Source organism: Myotis nattereri (genome assembly GCF_964212035.1).
Source record: "Myotis nattereri genome assembly, chromosome: 6".
Lineage (NCBI taxonomy): Eukaryota > Metazoa > Chordata > Mammalia > Chiroptera > Vespertilionidae > Myotis > Myotis nattereri.
In genome coordinates this window covers 3,488,047-3,507,965 of record NC_138081.1, presented here as the reverse complement: position 1 = coordinate 3,507,965, position 19,919 = coordinate 3,488,047, and the positions used below count along the sequence as shown (strand labels likewise).

The window sequence follows — 19,919 nt, the reverse complement described above, 5'->3', positions numbered from 1 at the left end:
CCTGCACTGCAGAGAGCCCTGAACGCCACCGGGAGCCCTGGGCACCTCAGGGGGGCGGGGGGGGGGGACGCTTAACATTTGAATCTGGGCCGCCCCACCCATGGGCCTCAGTCCTCTAATTACTGCCGATCACTCGCCGCCTAATGAGGCTCCAGCAGCCGTTTGTTTTCAGTGCCATCCCCGCTCACCCCACCCCTGCGCCCGCTCCCTCACTCCCTCACCCTATGTAGCAGGTTTCCAGCAGTCTCAGGCAAGACCAGCTGAGATGCGACCCGGTGCCTGCTGGGGCTCTAGACGTTGCTATGCTGGGCACCAGGCCAGGCCTGACACCTAGGTGTCCGAGTAGCTGGGCAAACTGGGAGAGAGGCTGGAGGCTGGGAGAAAGGAGAGGTAGATTCTGAGTGGGAAACCTGGGAAGAAGAAGTGGGTCTTAGGCTGGGCCAGCCCTTATCCTACCCTGTCCATTGGCCCAGGCTCCACCCCGCGCGGCTCCCAGTGGGCGGTGCTGGACTCCGCTGACTGCGGGTTTGGGTTGAGGTTCACTCCAGGCCCCTGAGAGGAGCATGTATTTCCCCCACAGCTGTACAGTGAGAGGGTGGGGGGCCCAGGCGTGGGGGACAGCCCACTCCCTTATCCATCCATCCATCCATCCATCCATCCATCATCCATCCATCCATCCACCCACCCACCACCCACCGATCCATCCATCCATCCACCCATCCATCCACCCACCCACCGGTCCATCCACCCACCCACCCACCACCCACCGATCCATCCATCCATCCATCCATCCACCCACCCACCCACCGGTCCATCCATCCACCCACCCACCACCCACCGATCCATCCATCCATCCATCCATCCATCCATCCACCCACCCACCGATCCATCCATCCATCCACCCATCCATCCACCCACCCACCGGTCCATCCACCCACCCACCCACCACCCACCGATCCATCCATCCATCCATCCACCCACCCACCACCCACCGATCCATCCATCCATCCACCCATCCATCCACCCACCCACCGGTCCATCCACCCACCCACCCACCACCCACCGATCCATCCATCCATCCATCCATCCATCCACCCACCCACCCACCGATCCATCCATCCATCCACCCATCCATCCACCCACCCACCCACCCACCGGTCCGTCCATCCATCCATCCACAAGCCGTCCCGCTCCCTCGGGAACCCAGGCATTGTTGACATTCGGGTTAAAGGTCCCTCTCCATTCCCTCCTCACCCCGGGGCCGAGGAGCAGCGGTGGCCCTGCCCCCTCCCCGAAACTTTGTCCTCAGGCCCGACCGCTTCCGGCTCCCTCAGCATCCGGTGCTGGGAGGGACAGGGACGAGGGCGGGAGTGAGGGCGAGAGGTCACGCCGGGTCCGGAGAAGGCCGGGCCCGCCCCACACCCCGCCCGCGCCCTCCCGCCTGTGACCGCAGGGCCCACGGCCGCGGGGCTCCGCGCCAGGCCTCCCGGACCGCAGGGCGGGGCCGCCGGAGCCCGGGCCTGAGCCTGCGGGTGCGGGTGCGGGTGCGGGCTCCTCGCGGAGGGTCGGAGACGCCGTGATGGTCCCTCCCGCCTCCCCTTCGCCCTGTCCGCTTCGAGGGGGCCCGCTGCTGATTCTTTTCGTCCGTCCCTCTCACCCATCCAGCAGGCGTTTAAGTGGGTGCCAGGCCCTCCGCTGGCACCCCGGGGCGACTGAATGGTGCAGTGTTAACGCAGCCGTCATTTCGTTCATCCCGGCTCTGGGGGCGCGCGGCGGCGGCCCCCTCCGTTCCTCTCTCGTCCGCCGCCTGCGCGCCCCCGTGCGCCTCCTCACCCTCCATCAGCGCCCAATCCGGGGCTCTGGGTTGGTCTGGGGCCAAAGCGGGAGCCTCCTGCCGTGCCCGCCCAGACCTCCCGCCGGAACCTGGCGCCGAGGACTTCCCGTCGCCCACCGACCCTGCGCGACCCACCGCCAGTCTAGGGACCGCGTGGTCCCGCCACGGCGGGCCGGCGCCTCCCAGGTTCTTCCCGGGGCGCGGCGGGGCAGCCAGGCGCGGAGAGGAGCGCACGGAGCCCGTGGGCACCGGAGGTGAGGCCGCTGACCCGCAGCCCAGCGCGGCGGGGCGGGCAGGAGCGGGCGTGGGGAAGGGTGGGCTTCCTGGACCCGCGGGCCCTGCGCCTTCTCATCTTGGAAAACGGCACCAAGTCACCGCGGTGCGGTCGGCCCGCTCCCCTCCCCGCCCACTCAGCCTGACTCTAACTGTCGGCTTCCTTCTGAACTCGCCGATCGATTCACGAACGGAGCGGATCAGAGGCGTGGAAGCTCGGAGCAGCGTGGGAATCTCGGAGGGAAGGCGCGGGGGGTGGGAGGGAGGTAACCAACCAAAGACCTTGTGTGCGTCTATGCGCGGCCCACGGACACGGACCATTAGATGGTGAGGCCTGGGGCCGGGGTGGGCGTAGGGGGCGATGGGGAGAAGGGGGACATAAGTAATACTTTCAACAATAACGATTTTTTCTGAAGTGAACTGTAACTAAAATAAACATTTAAATGAGCACTCTCAGCTCCACTCACTTTCTGGCTTCCTGGCTTCTCTTCTGCAGGACCAGGCCCCCATCTAGTGACTGGGCTCGGGAACAGCTGCCTGACCGGTTCCCGCCTCAGACTCGCATAAACCGAAGCCCGTCCTGTTATTCCTCTGCTGAAACCCCTTTGCCGGGGCTTCCACCGCCCCATCGTTGCTTATTGACTTGTCTCCCCCATTAAGAAGGCCGTGTAAATAACCACGGAGCCGGAGCTGCCCTCCCAGAGGAGCTGCCTGTGTGCCAGTCTTATGCCTCAAACCTTCCGGATGTTAAAACCGGGCAGAATAACCTTTGCACTGCGCCGAAGCAGCCTAGTTTCCCAAAGGAATGTTTGCAAAGATAACCAGGAAGCAACTACTATGACTACTAGACTGAAAATTAGAACATGGTGCGCCCAGCTGGTGGGCTCACGGTTGGATCCCAGTCAGGGCACATGCCGGGTTGAGGCAGCTGATCCACGATTCTCTCTCACTGATGTTTTTATCTTGCTCTCCCTCTCCCTTCCTCTCTGAAATATATATATTAAAATAAGGAATGTTCCCGTCTCATTCCCCTGTTGCGGCTCCTGTTCCCAAGCCAGGATGTTAGGTTCCAGAGTGGCCGTGGGCGAGAACACTCTGTCCTTCTGGATGTTTTGGCTCTAATTTCCACCCCAGATGGGTGTTGCCCTTCTTCTTCTTGGCCAACTTCTCTTCCACCGATATAAGCGCGTGCTGGAGGCTGGTGGGCAGTCATGCATTTTACGGCAGGCCCTGCGCACAGCCGGAGTCTGGGGCCCCTGGGCCTCCACAGCACCCCCCAAGCTCTGTACATGGTCCTCTTAACAGTGCTGGTCGTGATGAGCTTGGTGTTTGGTAAGTGGCTCGCACGGATCCGAAGGCCTGCTGGGTAGAGGAACCCACAGATACCAGGTGTTGGGGACATCTGCCCAGGCAGGAGAAAGATGGGGTGAGTGGGCTTGCTGGGACAATGCCTGGGCACTGTTAATGCACTGATGGCCACTCTGAGGGAGATGTCTAGTGACACCCCAGGGTTGTCTCACTCAACAGCAATGACCTGAATGGAGTTACTGAAGGGAACCCATTAACATCTCAGGACAACACAGAACAGGGAGGGTTTGGGGAGCAAGCTAGATGACAGCACCAGATCCACAGGGTAGAAAGAGGCTGGAACAGCCTGAGAGCCTCCTCACTTGGCTGCAAAGCACCATCTCCATAGAAACAGGATTCAAAACATTTGTCAGCATCTGTCTCACACCAAGTGCTCTGCTGGGACTGGGGACTCATTAACCTGTGGTCTTGGCCAGGGACCAGAGGAAGAGGGAGATAGATGTACAGTCAGTCCTCCATATGTGCGCGTTCCGCACCCCTGGGTTCAACTGAGGATGAAAAATATTTTTTAAATGATATTGTTGCTGGTGTGTACTATGTAGTTAGGCCTATGATGGTTGTGTCTGTACTGAACATGTACAGACATTTTTCTGTCTTTATTCCTTAAAGAATATAGTATAATATCTATATACTAGTATATAGTATTTACATTGTATTAGGTATTACAAGTAATCTATACATGATTTAACGTATTTGGGAGGATGTGTATAGGTTATATGCAAATACTACATCATCTATAATAATAAAAGCGTAATATGCTAATTAGACTAGACAGCCAAACAACCTTCCGGACATCCTTCCAGACGACCTTCTGGACCAAGCCAGGGCTGTGAGGGCTGAGGCAGCTGCCGCAGTTGCATGGGGCCTCTATTTTGATATAAGGGACTTCAGCAGATTTTTGTATCAATTTGGAACCAATCCCCTGTGTATACCAAGGGATAACTATATATGCATGTGGTTGGGAGGGCTTTGGTGGACAAAGTTTAATATGAGTCTGTCCTGCCCCAGCTGGTTTGGATCAGTGGATAGAGCATTGGACTGCGGAACGAAGGGTCCCAGGTTCAGTTCGGGTCAGGGGCACATGTCCAGGTTGTGGGCTCGGTCCCCAGTTGGGGGCGTGCAGGAGGCAGCCGGTTAATGATTCTTTCTCATCATTGATGTTTCTATCTCTCTCTCTCGCTCTCCCTCTCTGAAATCAATAAAAATTTTTTAAAAAGTGTGTTCTTAATATTAAAAAAAAAATGAGAAATGAGTCTGTCCTGTGATAGGACCACTGAACAAAGAATGTGGGCCTGGGCTGCTTGAAATCTCTTATCTGCACAAAGCAGAGATTCTTCATATCCTGTGATGCTGTATTCTTGCTTTTACTTCTGGGTTTGTTTGTTTTTAATTGATTTCAAAGAGGAAGGGAGAGGGACAGAGAGGTTGAAACATCAATGATGAAAGAGAATCATTGATCTGCTGCCTCCTGCACACCTCACACTGGGGATCAAGCCTGCAACCCAGGCATGTGCTCTTGACTGGAATCAAACCTCCTGGTTCATGGGTCGAATCTCAACCATTGACCCACACTGGCTGGGCCGGATGGTTTTAAAGAATTGGTGATTTTATGGTTTTCTGAGATGGGGGAGGGAAACAGTGGGGTTGACCTGGAAAATAGGCAGGCAGAGGCATGGGGTCAGAGCTTGTCTGTCTTCTAGGTAAAACTGAACCTGTCAATCAAGAGCCCCCTTACCCAGCTGAGTTCCCCAAATACCTGCGCTGCTATCGGTGCCTCTTGGAGACCAAGGAGCTGGGGTGCCTGCTGGGATCTGACATCTGCCTGGCCTCTCCTGGCAGCAGCTGTATGACTCTCTTCATCAAGAACAGTAAGCTGCCTTCTGTGTGTCTGGGGCCCAGAACTGAGTCCCTACATTTCCTAGCCCCACCTCTCCGACACTGCCCAGCACCGACTCTCTCCTTCAGAGCCAGTCCCTGTCTCCACGGCCACCGCCACCGCCACGGCCACCGCCACGGCCACTGCCTGCCCTTCTCAGCCCACAGCTGAGTGTCCCACCCTCCGCAGGCGCCAGCCTTGAGATGGCCAGCTACCTCTTCCAGTCTCCTTCACCGAGTCTTGCCTCGTTCTCCTGCACCCTTAAGGGTTCATGTTCTTTGGCTATCTTCCCACTTCACTCTCCCAGAGGAACTTACCTGCTTCCCTGGCATCCGCACAGCCACATCACAGAGTCTGAGCGGTGGCCACACTGTCCAACAAATTGCCCTCTGGACACCTCCCCTCAATTTTCCACTTGCCCCAAATTGTCCATCCCTTTGTTCTTCATGCTGGTTCTTCTACCTGGCCGCTCACCTTCTTAGTTAACAAACCCTAACACAGCCTCTGGGCCCAGCACTGTGCCAGGCACTTGCAGCCCTCTGAGGTGTTCCGCAGCTGAGGGAAGAGGCCGGGAAAGGCCCACACCTGCCGTCTCCAAGGGCTGAGCCACAGCCTGTGGTGGCTCCAGAGATGGCACTCCACCACCGCGGCACGGAGCTGCCTGTGTTCACAGCACCTCGCACCCTTCCCAGACAGCTGCGCACACGTGGTCCAACGCTGTCCCCAGCTCCCACCACGAAAACAAAAACCACTCTTTTGTCTGGATTCCCCTTTCTGTGATCTTTTTGGGCATCCCACCCTATATACGTGCACTCTACCTTTACCTCCTTCTCCCGCAAACAGCACACAGCCCTGTAGACACTGTTCTGCACTTGCTTTTTTTTTTTTTTTAAATATATTTTATTGATTTTTTACAGAGAGGAAGGGAGAGAGACAGAGAGTCAGAAACATCGATGAGAGAGAAGCATCGATCAGCCGCTTCCTGCACACCCCCTACTGGGGATGTGCCCGCAACCCAGGCACATGCCCTTGACCGGAATCGAACCTGGGACCTTTCAGTCCGCAGGCTGACGCTCTATCCACTGAGCCAAACCGGTTTCGGCTGCACTTGCTTTTTAAACTTAACAGTTATGGGAACGTAACGTTTCCCTAGCGGTTTGTAAACAGCGTCTGTGCCCCACCAACCCGCGCACAGCGCTCCTCGCCTGGGCCTGGGCGTCAGGCCCACCTGTCATCCGCTGTGGGACTTGTAGGACCGTGGTGACTTCCGCTCTTCAACTCTCTCAGGCAGGGATTTTTCACCCTCTAATACTGGGGCGGCGGGGCGGCAAAACGGAGTTAATAATAATAAGACTCCTTTTCCTGGCACTCCCTGCCCTGCCCAGTTCCCTGAGTCTCTGCGTTTGGGGGTGCAGGGGAGGGTGTGGGCAGTGTAGGTCCAAGTGGAGGGAGGGAGAAGAGGGTTTGGGCTCTGCCCGGACGTGTTGCTGTTGCAGGTAGTGGGTCTGACATCATGGTGAGTGACTGTTGCCGCAAGGAGCAGATGAGTGACTGCTCACACACCCGCACTTCCCCCGTGTTTGGCTTCTGGATGTTCTCTCGATGCTGTTTCCAGGATTTCTGCAATAGCCCACAGAACCGAGCGCTCTAATCCCATAGGACGTCTGCAGAGACCTTTGCAGTAAAATGTTGCCGGTGTCCAGCCAGCTTCCTGGTTCCCACCTGGGCGCAGCCAGGACAACTTCTAGCCCACCCAGCAGTCGTGTCCCCCCCCCCACCCCCAGGTTACCTGACCCAGCCTTAGTTGCCTCTTGCTTGCTGCCCCTCAGCACCCCCATTCACACTCTGCCCCTGCCCAAGCTCCCTCTCCAGACATCTCTGGAGTTTTCCCTGTAAGTCCTCACAGTCTGACAGCTTCCCTCGCCTCTTCTCCCACCTCTAGGCAGCCTTTGCTCTGCTCTGGCCTTCTCCCTTCCTCCCACCAAGGCCTCTCTCGTGAGGTGTTCCTGCAGAATAAATTGGTGTACAATCTGTGTGGTCTCTCTTCCGGTGGTGGTGGAGGCTGAGGGGGGTCCTGCCTGGCAGCCCCATTGGGGGACAGGTAAGGGGCTCCCAGCTCTTCTGAGCTCTGCTCTCGCCTGTCTTGGTGTCTGATTCAGCTCTAAGCACAGACAGGTGAAGAGGAACTGGAAGGAGATACAGTGCCAGCCAAAAGGGCAGTGGGCACCCGTTAGTGCCGTCAGCCCAGAGCCATGTGGGAGCCGCAGGGAGGCCTGCGGGGCGGTGTCGGTGGGCGTGGGCTGTGCAAGGCAGGTCCAGGGAGAAGGGCGAGAGCTGCTGGGCTTCGTGGAGCCCGGGGCTTTGTCCCAAGCTCAGCTCCCTCAGGACCATGGCTCTACGCTTGTTTCGGGCCTTGGGGTCCTCAGCCTCTGAGGCTGTCTTCCAGTTTGGGCCTTTCTGTCCTATACCGAAATCAAGTATGGGGAATAGTGGGCCCAGCAAGAGGGGGACACACAAGCTTACACCTCTTTGTCCCTCCAACTGCCTCCCGACCTAAACATTAACGTTGGTGTTTCCCACCAGAGCACAGGCCATGGAGTTAACACGTGGCCAGTGTCAGTGCCATGGACATGAGTATATGCTGTATGATGCCATTTAAACCCAGCAGACAAAACCCAGCCGAGCTGCTCCAGCTCGGGGTAGAGGTGACGCCAAGTTGGGGGCAGTGCCTAGAAGCAGCTTTGGGTACCAGAGGCCTTTATGCCAGCTTAAAACTGCTAACACAGGTGGGTGGTTTTCTTTTTTTTTTTTAAATATATTTTATTGATGTTTTACAGAGAGGAAGGGAGATAGTTAGAAACATCGATGAGAAACATCGATCAGCTGCCTCCTGCACATCTCCTACTGGGGATGTGCCCACAACCAAGGTACATGCCCTTGACCGGAATCGAACCTGGGACCTTTCAGTCCGCAGGCTGACGCTCTAGCCACTGAGCCAAACCGGTTTCGGTTGGTGGGTGATTTTCAAAAGCCCATCTTATATATATTTTGCCAGAGGTTTAAAAACAGATAGGCCTAAGTCAGTTTGTCCCGAAGGCATGTGCTTTTGCGCGAAGCCGTGTGTACGTGCACATGCACTCGCCATGGACCTGAGGAGAGACCAGCTTACCCACGTGGAGGAGCCGAGATCGGGCTCCCGGCCGCGAGGCTGCACTACTTCTCAGAAATGGATTTACCACCCCAGCATTGTGTTGAGATTTGGAAGGGCAGACCTGGCTGTACCTTCTGAGTCTTGGTGCTTAACACTGGGCCTGGCACAGAGCAGGCGTGTGTAGTTTGTTGAATGTAAGGAAAAGGAAGTACAACTATTAATTATCGCTTTCAGGATATTTGCCATTTTCAAAAATAAAATAAAAGGCCCCCAGCTAAGGGGTCCTGGATACCAGGAACCTAAAAAGAATGGACAGGCAGATACGGCCGGTGGTGCAGTTGGTTGGGTGTCACCCCATGCACCAGGTCACATTCTGGTTTCTGGCTCAATCCCCAGTAGAGGGCATGCAGGAGGCAGTTAAAACCATCAGTGTTTCTCTAAAGAAATCAATTGGAAAAAACACACATACAAAATTAAAAGAAGACAGGCAGGAAACAGGCCCCTCAGCACTAGGTGACCGAGGTGCAGACTTGGGCCCTTAGGTTTGCTCCTGAGTTTTCCTGAAGTTTTTCCTCCTCTTTCAGGTGGAAAAATCTGACATCACCTGGACTGAACTTCCTAGGTTTTGTAGGGTACGTTTAAGGCCGGGAGGCATCATAATCCTCAAGCTTTGATCTCTCGCTGAGCAGAGGGTGGGATGGATGTGGGCCTTTGGGGCAGGCCAGAAGCCACAAAACCAGGTGGAGTGGGCAGAGCTCTGCAACCATTTGAACCCCACACCCAATTAACTTTTTCACCCGTCTACACCTGCCCACACCTGAGCCTAACCCCATAAACAATGTGACTCAGACTTAACCCTGTCTGTTTATTGTGGAGGGAAATCGGGGGACATGGAGAAGAGCAGGACAGACCCTCTCCCCTCCCTTGGGCACCTATGGAAGTGGGTATCAGGACGCAGTGACATGGAGTGAGGCTGGGGAGGCCAGTGACCGGAACAAGAGCTGAGAAAGGCAGCAGGAGACCCGGGTGGCAGTGGGGTGGTGGACAGTGAGGCAGGGACACCAGGGTGCCCAACCAGGAATCTGCACAGCTCAACCCTCATCCTCCCCGCTGCAAACCCAGTCTGGCCTGCGTCTGAGACAGGCACAGGACGGGAGGCAGCCAGAACTAAATGCAGGTGGCAGGCGACCAGACCAGAGGGGACGAGGAAGATGGGGTGACGGCACACTCAGGTGGGAAAAGGACAGGGAGCTGCTGCCTTCCCAGGCCAGCCTGGCAGATCTGCACTTGAGACTATTCTCCAGGAGGAAGGAGGGCACTGGGCATGACGGGTTTCTGAGGAGGGAATGGAACCAGAGCCATGTGGACACGAGGACAGAGGGAAGGTCTGAAAGAGCAGAGCAGAGAAGCTGAGTTCTGAGAGGCGGAGCAGGGGGTTGGGTGTTGGGAGAGATGCTGAACAAACTGCAATTCAAGAAGTGTAAGGGGTCAGGGCCCTGCCCAGGGAAGAACCAAAAGCCCCGAATTGTTGAGGAACAAGTACATGCGGCGCAGGTCGGCAACAGACAAGCCCAGGTTCAAGGGCAGGGCAGCCAGGGGGTCCAGGCCTTTAGGCTCCTTCCCATCATGGGAGCTGGGGAGGGGCAGTGAGAGGTTCAGGGCCTGGTAGAACCATTGGATCTGGGACTTGGACAGAGGCAGGCTCAGGGCCCCACCAGGGGGCTCATGTTGGGAGCTTTGGAGCTGAGGGCTGGACCACGAGTTGCAGTAATCGTACTGGCAGCACTGGGCATGGTACCAGTACTCTGAGAAGTAGGTGTTGCGTTTTTCTTGGCAGCGGTAAGAATTGTACTGTCCACAGCCTCGGATGAGGAAGCGAACCCTGGTATCTGGAGGAAGAGAACAGCTCATAAGCCGTTGCCTCCCGCAGCCTCCAAACTTGGCACCCCTACCAAGAACTCTCCCCATCCCTTACCAGACCCAACTTCCACCCCAGACAGCTTCAGAAATTTAGTTTCGTTACCCTCCCCCCCCACCCCCCGCCCCAAACTCCTGACCCCACCTTCCGGGATCCTCCTCTCTCCTTCTTGTGCCCCAAGCAGCCCTCATCTATGAGACCAAGCAATGGGCCGTCTCATCAGCAGCCCCTTCCTGAGTCTTGAACTCACCGTAATAGATGGTGATGACCATGCATGGGGATGAGCTACCGATGGTGCATTTCTCTGAGCCGGAAATGCATCCTGCAGCAGGGTCTTCTAAGAGGCAGAGGTGGCAGGTCCGGAGTTCAGGAACAGGAACTGAGGAAGACAGAGGGATGGGGCAGAGCTCACTCTAAGGTCCCTGCCCCACCCCCTCCCTTCCTGCCCCTGGGCCCCACTCACCTTTTCCCACTGCGAAGCCTACCACGACCAGCACACCTACAAGCATATGTGCCTTCATGATGGCATTCCGGGGAGAGGGGCAGTGCCTGAGGGGTGCCCTGCAACTCCACCTTCCCAGGACCATGCTCCTGGGTCCTGAGCTGCAGGGGGGTTTTGAGTCTGGGCAGGAGCTGCCGTGGGCAGAGCTATATTCCTGCCTGGGGCAGGAAGTGATTAACTTGGCAGGAGGAACAGTGTGTCCTCACCCACGAGGCCTGCTCTCTGAATGTGGGCGCAGTGGCCGAGACGGGCAGGACCTGGGCCTGTATCCAGTGTGCTTCCCAAACACCTATTCCTGCCCCTCAGGGTCCATGAATTAGCTTCTGTGTCCAGCTCCACATGCGCCCTCCCTCACACCAGAGCCAGGCCCCATTGTGCCGGACTCTGGCCAGGAACTCGGCCTCCCTGTCCTTTTGAGATGAGCATGTCTCAGCTTCCCCAGCGGGGGGCACAGAACCACACCGGCAGCAATTCTGGGCCCTTTCCCGCTTCTCTCCGCCCCTTATTTCCGAACCACTTTCCCTGTAAAACCAAAACTCATCGTGTTATGACCCTTACTGTGTAAACAGCCATAGGTGTCCTCCCGACCAAAGCAAACATTTCTCTAGTCTTTGAAGTCTGACCTTTCTCTGGGTCTTTTCTTTGGGACTTTGCACACCCCCACATCCAGTCCTAGGATTCTGCTCTGCTACTAAAACATCACTAATCCACCGGGCACATATCCGTGCCAGCTTTCAACGGGGGGAGGGTGGGCCGGGCCATGAGGGCCCCTGGCATCCAGCACACTACCCTCCCTTCCCTAACCCCAAGCACCAGCGACCAGCTCATGGCCTTTTCTTCCACTTTATTTCATATTCCCACCACAATAATGACTCCTTTAATTTAAACTAAAAACCATAGAGGGTTGCTGACAAGGTGGCAGCAAAGGAATGGGGATGGGGGTGAGGAATCAGCGAATCGTCTTGACTGGGCTCTTGAAGTTGCTAGCGGCTTGGAGCTGCAGCTGGTAGGCCATCGGATGGATCTTGAAACCATAGAGCCTGGGCCAGGGAATAGGTCAGAGAGACAGCAGGTGAGCCACATGCAGCCCTGCCCACAGCCTACATTCCGATCTCCCCACCCAGCTCCTCCATGGGCCTGCTCAGTGCTTAAGGGCAGCGGTTCCCAACCTCCTCCCTACACGAGTATTTGGGTATCTTAAATACCCATTAAAACTCAAATTCTAGGCTGTCTGTATCACTACTTGCTTCACCATAAAACTGAGACCCCCCGTCCCCCCACCAGAGTAAAGATGATGCTTAGGAAGATAAACCACACTTGAACTGTGGTCTGAGGATCTCCTCGCAAAGGCAGAACATCCCAGGTGATGGCAAGAACAGCTGTTGTTTAAATGGTGCTCTAAGTGCCAAACATTATTCTAAACCCTTCACATATTTAAGAATACCCTGCCAGGCAGGTACCATCAGCATCCCACTATGGACAAGGGAACTGAGACACAGGCAATCAAAGAACTCTTCTAAGGTCCCTCAGCAAGGAGAGCCCTAGCTTTGGGAGAAGACCTCAAAAAGGGACCATGCCCAGTCCTCCCTTCCCTCTAGGGGTCCCGGGCTTTCCTTTGACCCTTGGTGACTGTCCCTGCTCCCTACCTGGGCACAAACTGGTTGGCAGGCCGCTTGGGCCGGTACTCGGGGTGCACCATGAAGAGCATGTGAGGGAAGCCAGTGCCGAAGTACGCGCCGTCCGTGTGGTGGTGCCGCGAGGACTTGGGTGTGTACACGTCCATGCACTTGGGGCAGTAGAGCTTCACCATGGCCTCCCCTGGGATGTCCGAAAGGCCTGGGAGACAGGCAGGCTCAGCATGCAGGCTCCCCTGACCGTGCCCAAACTCACCCCCAAATACAGGGTCCAGCTTGCTGAGCCCCAACTCCTTCCCAGAGGACCTGCCATGTGCCGTCCTCCTTCCTTTGCAACACTCACCGATGGGAAGCATGGGCTGGTTCTCACAGTACACACGCGGACAGTAGCCAAAGTCTCCCTGCTGGTATTTTTCCAACTGAGTGAGTAAAATGGCAAGTGTTGGGGTGGCAGGGGGTTGTGAAGAGAAGGGGAATCCCTTCCTCTGCCCAACCCCTATCACTCTGTCCCCATTCCTCCTGCAGGCCCTCAGACCATCAGCCATTCACTGTTTATTCTGAGGAAGAGTCTCTAACCACTTCCAGCCCAAGGTCACACCTCCCTTCCTGAAAAAACCCCCTTCAGCACAATTCCCAATCAGGACCGGGTTCCCAGGCCCAGGTTCTGAGGCGCTCCTCAGCCAGACTCCCCGCTGCAGGAAGCTGTTTCCCTTACTGCCTCAGAGGAGTCAAGTGCAAGCAGAGAGGCCTCACCATCTGGGCGATGCCTCGGTTGGTGAGGATATAGCGGGCGTGGATCAATCCATACAGCATCTCAGCTGCCTGCTCAATCAGGTCACTCTGGTTGGGGTTGTCTTCCAGCTCTTCATCTGAAACACGGCAACCACTTGTCTTACCGCTTTCTTAGGTGCCCTGCCCATCTCCAGGAGCTGCTGGCTACTCAACACCCACCTTTGAGCCTCACCCCACCCATCATGTGGGCCTCTGACCCTTCCACCAACCCAAGGCAGCTCTACCTTCTCTCCATACCTCTCCAGCCTCTGCCTTCTTCTCCTCCTCCCAACTCCCTCAAGACATAAATGCAAAAACATCAGTAGGGAAGATGGAACTTTAGCCCGGAAGGTGCAAGGCAGGAGAAAGAAGCAAAAAGGAGACCCCTGCGGAAACTGGCATTATGGAATAGAGCTGAATTATGGAATCAGAGTATGAGCCACAAGTGGTATACGTCACTAAACTAGGCAAAAGTCAGGTGAGAGATCAAAATGAAGTACGGGATTGGGGTTAAGGGAGTCAGAAACCAAAAGGAAATTTAGAAAATCAAGAAGCAGATGAACAGGGATTTGAAGATTTAAAAAAAAAAAAAAAAAAAAGCATCACACACAAAACAGCCCTGAGGGGGCCTCACCAGGCTCCAGGTCCAAGATCATGTCTAGAGCTTGTCGATAGTGAGGCACCTGCTCGTTGAGCCCAGTGAGATTGAATTTGTCCTGGATGTAGTCTTCATCCACCTGTCAGGATGTGGAGGTGAGGAGGGAACTCATAACCGAATTCTTGGCTTTGACCTGACCAGTCGCTCCACTGCTGCCTTATCCTCAGCACCACTGCTTCTATTCCCCTCCCAACTCAGCACAGGCACTGGAATCTCTCCTCAGTTCACACACCCCCTCCCATAAAAGCTTTGGCTTAAAGAACCCCAAGACGACATGTATTTATTTACTTAATAAATGTCTTTTTAAACTTTTTAAAAGTTTTTGTTGATTTGAGAGGGAGAGAAAGGGAGAGTAAAACACCAATTTCTTGTTCCACCTATTTATGCACTTACTGTTTGCTTCCTGTATGTGCCCTGACTGGGGACCGAACCCCCAACCTTGGCATATCAGGACGATGCTCTAACCAGCTACCTGGCCAGGGCCTAGATAGGTTTTTATTGATTTTAGGGAGAGAGGGAGAAGGAAACAGGGATGGTGGCCTCCTGCACACACCCGACCAGGGATGGAGCCGGCACCGGCGTGGGCCCTGACCAGGGATGGCGCCCGCACCAGCGTGGGCCCTGACCAGGGATGGAGCCGGCACCGGCGTGGGCCCTGACCAGGGATGGAGCCGGCACCGGCGTGGGCCCTGACCAGGGATGGCGCCCGCACCAGCGTGGGCCCTGACCAGGGATGGAGCCGGCACCGGCGTGGGCCCTGACCAGGGATGGAGCCGGCACAGGCGTGGGCCCTGACCAGGGATGGCGCCGGTGACCTTTCCGTGCACGGGACTGCACTCAACCAACTGAGCCACACCGCTGTCGCTGGGGAGGCACTACCATCTTGGCTTTTCCCACCAACCAAAAGACACAGCTTCACTTGTCCCTCTTACACTGCTGGAGGGGCAGGGCTGGGGGCGGCTGTGGGCCACTGAGGGGACTCCTCCTCCACAGGAACGAGTTTCCATGGAGGCAGGTGAGAGGGTGGGCAGTATCTGGGCAGGCTGTGTCGGACACAGGAGGAAGGGCAGGAGAACTCACTTCACAGAAGAACTCATTGCCACGGAGCCCACAGAACCAGGAGATCCAGGACACCTCCTCTGAGCTGCTCATCTTCACGTCAGCTGCAGAGAGAGTCAGTGGGACCCAAGCTCCGCCGCTCCGCCACCTCCCTCCTCCCGCTGCCTCCCCCAGGGAAGAAAGGGCGCGGGGCCACCGTTCCTTAGGGTCCCAGATTCTGGAGCACCTCTCTTCACCTCCTCGTATCTACACCTCAGCCCCTTTCTCTGAGATCAGGACTCTTTGGGGTCCCACCGGAAACCGACAGGCCTTGACCTACCCGTCCTATCCACATCCCGACGCCCCCGGAGGCCGGCCCCGGCTCGGCTCCTACCCGCGCCGGTCTCTGCAGGTCCCAGCGCCTTTCCCAAAGGTTTCAAGTTTATCCTTTCCAAGCGAGAGCTGGGCCCCTCCTTTTCTCAAGGCCTGGGGTGGCCCCAAGGTCCCTTTCGCGGGTCTCCTCACATCCCGCCTCCGCCCCTCAAGCCACCCTGTCCTTCCTCTCTCTTCCTTCCCCACCGCATAGCGAGGCGCGGAGACCCCCATGTGCCGCGCCCAGGGACAGGGTACTCGGCGCGGCGACAACCTTATAAGACTCACCGTCTGGACGGGGGCCGGGACCAGGGTTGGGGAGGGGAGTCGCTACTTCCAAGATACGGCGGCGACGGCTACAGCGCAGGCCGCGGACCCGATCGCGGCAGGCAAGTGGAGGGGTGTAAACGGGAGTTCGGGGAAGAGGGCAACGCGCAAGCGCCAAGGGTCAGGCGCCGCGGTGGACGCCGGGAGATAGAGTTCCCGAGAGGGAGAAACTGGCGAAACCAGGGCAAGGCGAACTACGACTTCCAAGGTGACTCGCGCACGACCCTGGTGTCACGAGGCCCCTGAGGAAGACGCTGGGGACGGGACACAGCGAGGCGCCACCGGAAGCGGAAGCCCGGTAACCTCCTGGGCCCGGAAGTATGGGAAATATAGTTGTGTGATCCCGGGATCCGGGGGCGAGAGGCGGTGGGGAAAGGGACGAGGCTGGCCTCCGGCCCCCGCGCGCCCTGCGCAGGGGACTGAACCCGCCGCGTCCAGTTGCCTGGCCCACCCTTTGCCCGCGCCGGGCGCGCTCTGGGGACCCTCGACGGGGCCCATATTTTGCTGAGGGACCTGGGTGGGCCGCGCTGGGCTGCGCTGGGCGGTGAGAGAACCGGGCGGCCTAGTGCGCTAACCTGAGGCGGTGCCAGCCATTCTGCTGTTCGTCTCTTTGTACTTCTTAGGGCTTGAATGGGGCCTTCTGCTGCGGGCGCTAAGTGCGACCTTCGAACCCTGGTTGCAGTAATGGTGAGGGGCAGCGTGACGTTATTTTATTTCCCAGTCCGGGCCATCCCATAGGTTTCCCTCCGCCTTCCCAGGGCCTTTCTTAACCCAGAGAGTGGTTTCCCAGCTCCAGAAAATGAGCTCAGAGCAGGGGGCCACGTTGAGGGAGGCGAAGGGCATTGTGGGGCGTTAGGTAAAAGCAAGACCCCAACTGACAGACCTCCCCTGCCCTCGCGCTCCCTAGGCACGCGGCGCTCTGCGTGAGTTCTGTTGGAAAGGCTCCAGGGCGGGAAACCAGGCGCTTTCTGCACGCCTGCGTCCTCCAGTAATCTTGGTGGGTTTTTCCCCAGCCGCTTGCGTCTTTGAATAGTCTGGCTATTTGATTACGTGAACTCCTTTGCTTAGAGTAGCACCATTTTGCAGTAGGGATGCCGACTGCAGCCTCTCCCCAAATCTGCTTCCTGCTTTTGGAGAAGTGTCAGGTGTTTTTCGTCTGAGAAGACGGCACTCGAAATAGACACTCAAAATAGGATGGAGGAAGATTGAAGAGCCAGGCTGATTGCTTTTCTTAGTCGTTTGTCTTACAGATGATGAAGTAGTTCCAGAGAGAGGCAATCACTGCTTATTGTTGATGAAGCTGGGAGTGGGGGTGGAGAGCAGGGCCTCTGAGCAGCTGCCTCATGGAGTCTTTGCTCACCTTTACTCTTGGGCATGGCCTGTTGCTACAGGGTTCCCTGTTCTCCCACATGATCTATTGCCTCAGGCCCAGGAGGGATCTAGGTTGTGGCATCACTTTTGGGGCGGGAGAGGTTTTTGACTCTAAGGCTGCTTTCCCTCATCCCAGCAGGTCTCCGGAGTGGGTTGCTGGTCCCATCTTCCCCTTGCCTCGTCTCATTTGTGAAGCTCTCCCAAGCCATGTCCAGACCCTCCCTCATCACCTTCACCCCAGCCACTGACCCCAGTGACTTCTGGAAAGATGGGCAGCAGCAGTCACAGGCTGAAGAGCTGGAGCCTGCCTTGGATGGGGCTGCGGCCCGGGCTTTCTATGAGGCCTTGATCGGAGATGAGAGCAGCACCCCTGAGCCTCAGCGATCACAACCTGAGCCCGCCGGTGAGAGAAAGAGGAAGAAGAGAAGAATGATGAGAGAAGCTACGCCAGAAGCATCAGGAGGACGCGGTCAAAGGAGATCCCTTGAGGCTGAGGACAAGATGACTCATCGGATACTGAGGGCAGCCCAGGAGGGGGACTTGGCAGAACTAAGAAGGCTGTTGGATCCCCATGAGGCAGGGGGAGCTGGGGGGAATATCAATGCTCGGGATGCCTTCTGGTGGACCCCCCTGATGTGTGCTGCCCGAGCAGGCCAGGGGGCTGCTGTGCGCTATCTCCTGGGCCGGGGAGCTGCCTGGGTGGGAGTTTGCGAGCTGGGTGGCAGGGATGCTGCTCAGCTGGCTGAAGAAGCAGGCTTCCCTGAGGTGGCCCGCATGGTCAGAGAGAGTCATGGAGAGACGAGGAGTCCAGGGAACCGGTAAGGGGAAGCCTTCGCCCATGCCCGTCTTCAGTGTGTTCTGCGCTTCCTAGCCACTCCACACCAGCAAAGAGCTGAAGGGTTCTCTTCCCCGTCTCCCAGTGTAGATAGATAAGGCAGTGTACTAGGACGATCATGAGCACGAGCTCTGGGTGTAAATGCTAACTCTGCTTAACTTGGGCAAGCAACCTAAAGTCTAGGTGCCTCAGTTTCCTTGTCTGAGAAATGGTGGTAATAAGAGCACCTTTCTCATAGGTTTGTTAGGATTAAATGGGTTAGTATATGTCAAGTGTTAGAACAGAGCTTTCCACATAGTAAGCACTGTGTAAATATGAACTGTAGCTATTGTATCCCTTCCTTGTGAGTTCTGGTTACCATCTCTTTACCCAACTTTCCCCTTCTGGTCTTTCATTGCTAAGTGGGGAGGAAGGCAATTTGTTCCTTAGACAGACTGGAAGGACCTTGTCATTCCCCCCGTCCCCCACCTCCACCCTTTCTCTGCCCTCAATCCTTTCTCTTCTTCCTCTGCAGGTCCCAGTCCCTGTCCACCCAGTACTGTGAGACGTGTGATGCCTACTTCCAAGACTCCAACCACTGCACATCTACTGCTCACCTGCTGTCACTGTCCCGTGACCTCCGGAACCCCAGTCTGCACTTTGGGATGCCTACTTCCAGCCCAGGCTTCAAGCTGCTGCTGAGGGCAGGCTGGGAGCCTGGAATGGGTCTGGGACCCTGGGGCAAGGGCCGTGTCAACCCCATCCCTACTGTCCTCAAGAGAGATCAGGAAGGGTTAGGATACGGATCAGCACCCCAACCCCGAGTCACACACTTCCTGGCTCAGGATACCCGCGCAGTGGCTGGGAGGGAGAGAGCCCCTCAGGCAGCCACACTGAGCAGAAGGGAGGAGAGAAGGCAGAGGGACAAGGACAGAGCCTGGGAGCGGGATCTGAGGACATACATGAACCTTGAGTTCTGACTTTGCAGAGTCTGACACTGGACTCTGTTGAAGTCTGAGCTGTGCATCTGACCTGGGCACTTTGAGTTACACTCCTGGTGTCTGCTCAAGTCCAGACACTCAGATTTTGGTCAACAGGCCCTACCTTTGAGAGAGGGGCTGAGAGTTGAGAAATAAATCAATCATCTCACTTGTTTTGTGTTTTATTTTAAAAATATGTATTTATTGATTTCAAAGAGAGGAAGGTAGAGCGGGGGAGATAGAAAAACAGCGAGGAGAGAAACATTGGCTGGCTCCTGATGCCCCCTACGGGGGATCGAGCCTGCAATCAGAGCATGTGCCCTGGCTGGGAATCAAACCAGTGATCTGGTGTATGGGGGATGCTCAACCATGAGCACCACTGCTGTGTTTTATTCACTTTTCTGGAAGCTGTTATGGAGAAGCCACAGAGTCTGGGGGCCACATGCAAGTCTCACCTGAGCCAGAAAGGGCAGCCCCTCCAGGTGGCATCATAGGGTCACCTCCCTGCCAGCCCTGGCCCTTTTCTAGAGCACCCCAATAGGGTGATGAGAGTGGGTAGGTGCTTGTAGGAAGAGGCCAGTGTGGTGGGAAGCCCTCAGATGATGCAGCCTGTACTCTGTTCGCTGACTGGCACCAGTACTCTGGCCTCTCAAATCTCAACTTGAAGCCAGGTGTTTCACTACCTGGAACATCCTAATAGGAAGGCGGAAGCGTATGCTGTTCGTCTACACTTGTCTCCCCATCCTCCCCTTTGCCTTGTGCTGCGGGTACCAGGTGCCCGGCGGTGAGATCCGCTGGGAGGGACGGAACGACTGAAGTCCCAGGACGCCTCATGGCTCTGAAGTCACGGACACAAACACGAGCTGTGGGGGGAGAACCCAAGGCGGGGGGCTAAAGGGCAGGCGCGTTCTGGGGAGCGCGGGCGCCGGGGCCTCCGGGCGACGAAAACGGGGCCGGGGCTAGGACACGGGTCCTGACGGCGGGGACGCCCGCGGCTGCGCACCGACGTCGCGGGGGGCGGGCCATCCGCAG

General features: G+C 56.7%; 4 protein-coding genes across 10 annotated transcripts; 2 read left to right on the top strand and 2 right to left on the bottom strand.

The window, feature by feature from the left end:
• Window positions 1–3,318: 3,318 nt before the first annotated feature.
• On the top strand, window positions 3,319–7,384 carry LY6G5C (lymphocyte antigen 6 family member G5C; the record flags this gene model as incomplete). Its single annotated transcript, XM_081094829.1, has 3 exons — window positions 3,319–3,439; window positions 5,176–5,343; window positions 6,848–7,384. 3 exons carry the CDS (start codon window positions 3,319–3,321, stop codon window positions 7,000–7,002), a joined length of 444 nt encoding a protein of 147 aa, XP_080950955.1. The 3' UTR covers window positions 7,003–7,384.
• Window positions 7,385–9,361: 1,977 nt separating this feature from the next.
• LY6G5B (lymphocyte antigen 6 family member G5B) lies at window positions 9,362–10,956 on the bottom strand. Its single transcript, XM_081094827.1, has 3 exons — window positions 10,884–10,956; window positions 10,671–10,799; window positions 9,362–10,391 (listed from the first exon to the last, which is right to left on the bottom strand). The coding sequence occupies exons 1-3, from the start codon at window positions 10,939–10,941 to the stop codon at window positions 9,991–9,993; spliced, it is 588 nt and encodes a 195-aa protein (XP_080950953.1). The 5' UTR covers window positions 10,942–10,956; the 3' UTR covers window positions 9,362–9,990.
• A 795-nt stretch (window positions 10,957–11,751) lies between these two features.
• On the bottom strand, window positions 11,752–15,801 carry CSNK2B (casein kinase 2 beta). Its single transcript, XM_081094828.1, has 7 exons — window positions 15,684–15,801; window positions 15,066–15,148; window positions 13,962–14,064; window positions 13,310–13,425; window positions 12,900–12,975; window positions 12,569–12,758; window positions 11,752–11,962 (listed from the first exon to the last, which is right to left on the bottom strand). The coding sequence occupies exons 2-7, from the start codon at window positions 15,135–15,137 to the stop codon at window positions 11,872–11,874; spliced, it is 648 nt and encodes a 215-aa protein (XP_080950954.1). The 5' UTR covers window positions 15,138–15,148; window positions 15,684–15,801; the 3' UTR covers window positions 11,752–11,871.
• Window positions 15,207–19,057, top strand: GPANK1 (G-patch domain and ankyrin repeats 1). Of its 7 annotated transcripts, none has more exons than XM_081094824.1 (4): window positions 15,207–16,020; window positions 16,346–16,409; window positions 17,230–17,911; window positions 18,443–19,055. In XM_081094824.1, exons 3-4 carry the CDS (start codon window positions 17,301–17,303, stop codon window positions 18,885–18,887), a joined length of 1,056 nt encoding a protein of 351 aa, XP_080950950.1. In that variant the 5' UTR covers window positions 15,207–16,020; window positions 16,346–16,409; window positions 17,230–17,300; the 3' UTR covers window positions 18,888–19,055. The 7 variants fall into 7 exon arrangements, with proteins under 7 accessions (XP_080950950.1, XP_080950949.1, XP_080950951.1 ...); XM_081094823.1 differs by lacking the exon at window positions 15,207–16,020 and adding an exon at window positions 16,031–16,054 and having other exon boundaries at window positions 17,233–17,911; XM_081094825.1 differs by lacking the exon at window positions 15,207–16,020 and adding an exon at window positions 16,031–16,054.
• Window positions 19,058–19,919: the final 862 nt, after the last annotated feature.

What these genes read in the sequence shown, in the direction of transcription:
- CSNK2B (XM_081094828.1), bottom strand. Translation starts at nt 15,137, where the DNA reads ATGAGCAGCTCAGAGGAGGTGTCCTGGATCTCCTGGTTCTGTGGGCTC. An exon ending in GCAATGAGTTCTTCTGTGAA is followed by an intron (nt 14,065 to 15,065) that starts GTGAGTTCTCCT and finishes ACATCCTGACAG; the next exon opens with GTGGATGAAGACTACATCCA. An exon ending in CCAGCCCATGCTTCCCATCG is followed by an intron (nt 12,759 to 12,899) that starts GTGAGTGTTGCA and finishes CCTGTCTCCCAG; the next exon opens with GCCTTTCGGACATCCCAGGG.
- GPANK1 (XM_081094821.1), top strand. Translation starts at nt 17,301, where the DNA reads ATGTCCAGACCCTCCCTCATCACCTTCACCCCAGCCACTGACCCCAGT. An exon ending in ACGAGGAGTCCAGGGAACCG is followed by an intron (nt 17,912 to 18,442) that starts GTAAGGGGAAGC and finishes CTTCCTCTGCAG; the next exon opens with GTCCCAGTCCCTGTCCACCC.
- LY6G5B (XM_081094827.1), bottom strand. Translation starts at nt 10,941, where the DNA reads ATGAAGGCACATATGCTTGTAGGTGTGCTGGTCGTGGTAGGCTTCGCA. An exon ending in AGGCTTCGCAGTGGGAAAAG is followed by an intron (nt 10,800 to 10,883) that starts GTGAGTGGGGCC and finishes TGTCTTCCTCAG; the next exon opens with TTCCTGTTCCTGAACTCCGG. An exon ending in GGTCATCACCATCTATTACG is followed by an intron (nt 10,392 to 10,670) that starts GTGAGTTCAAGA and finishes CTCTTCCTCCAG; the next exon opens with ATACCAGGGTTCGCTTCCTC.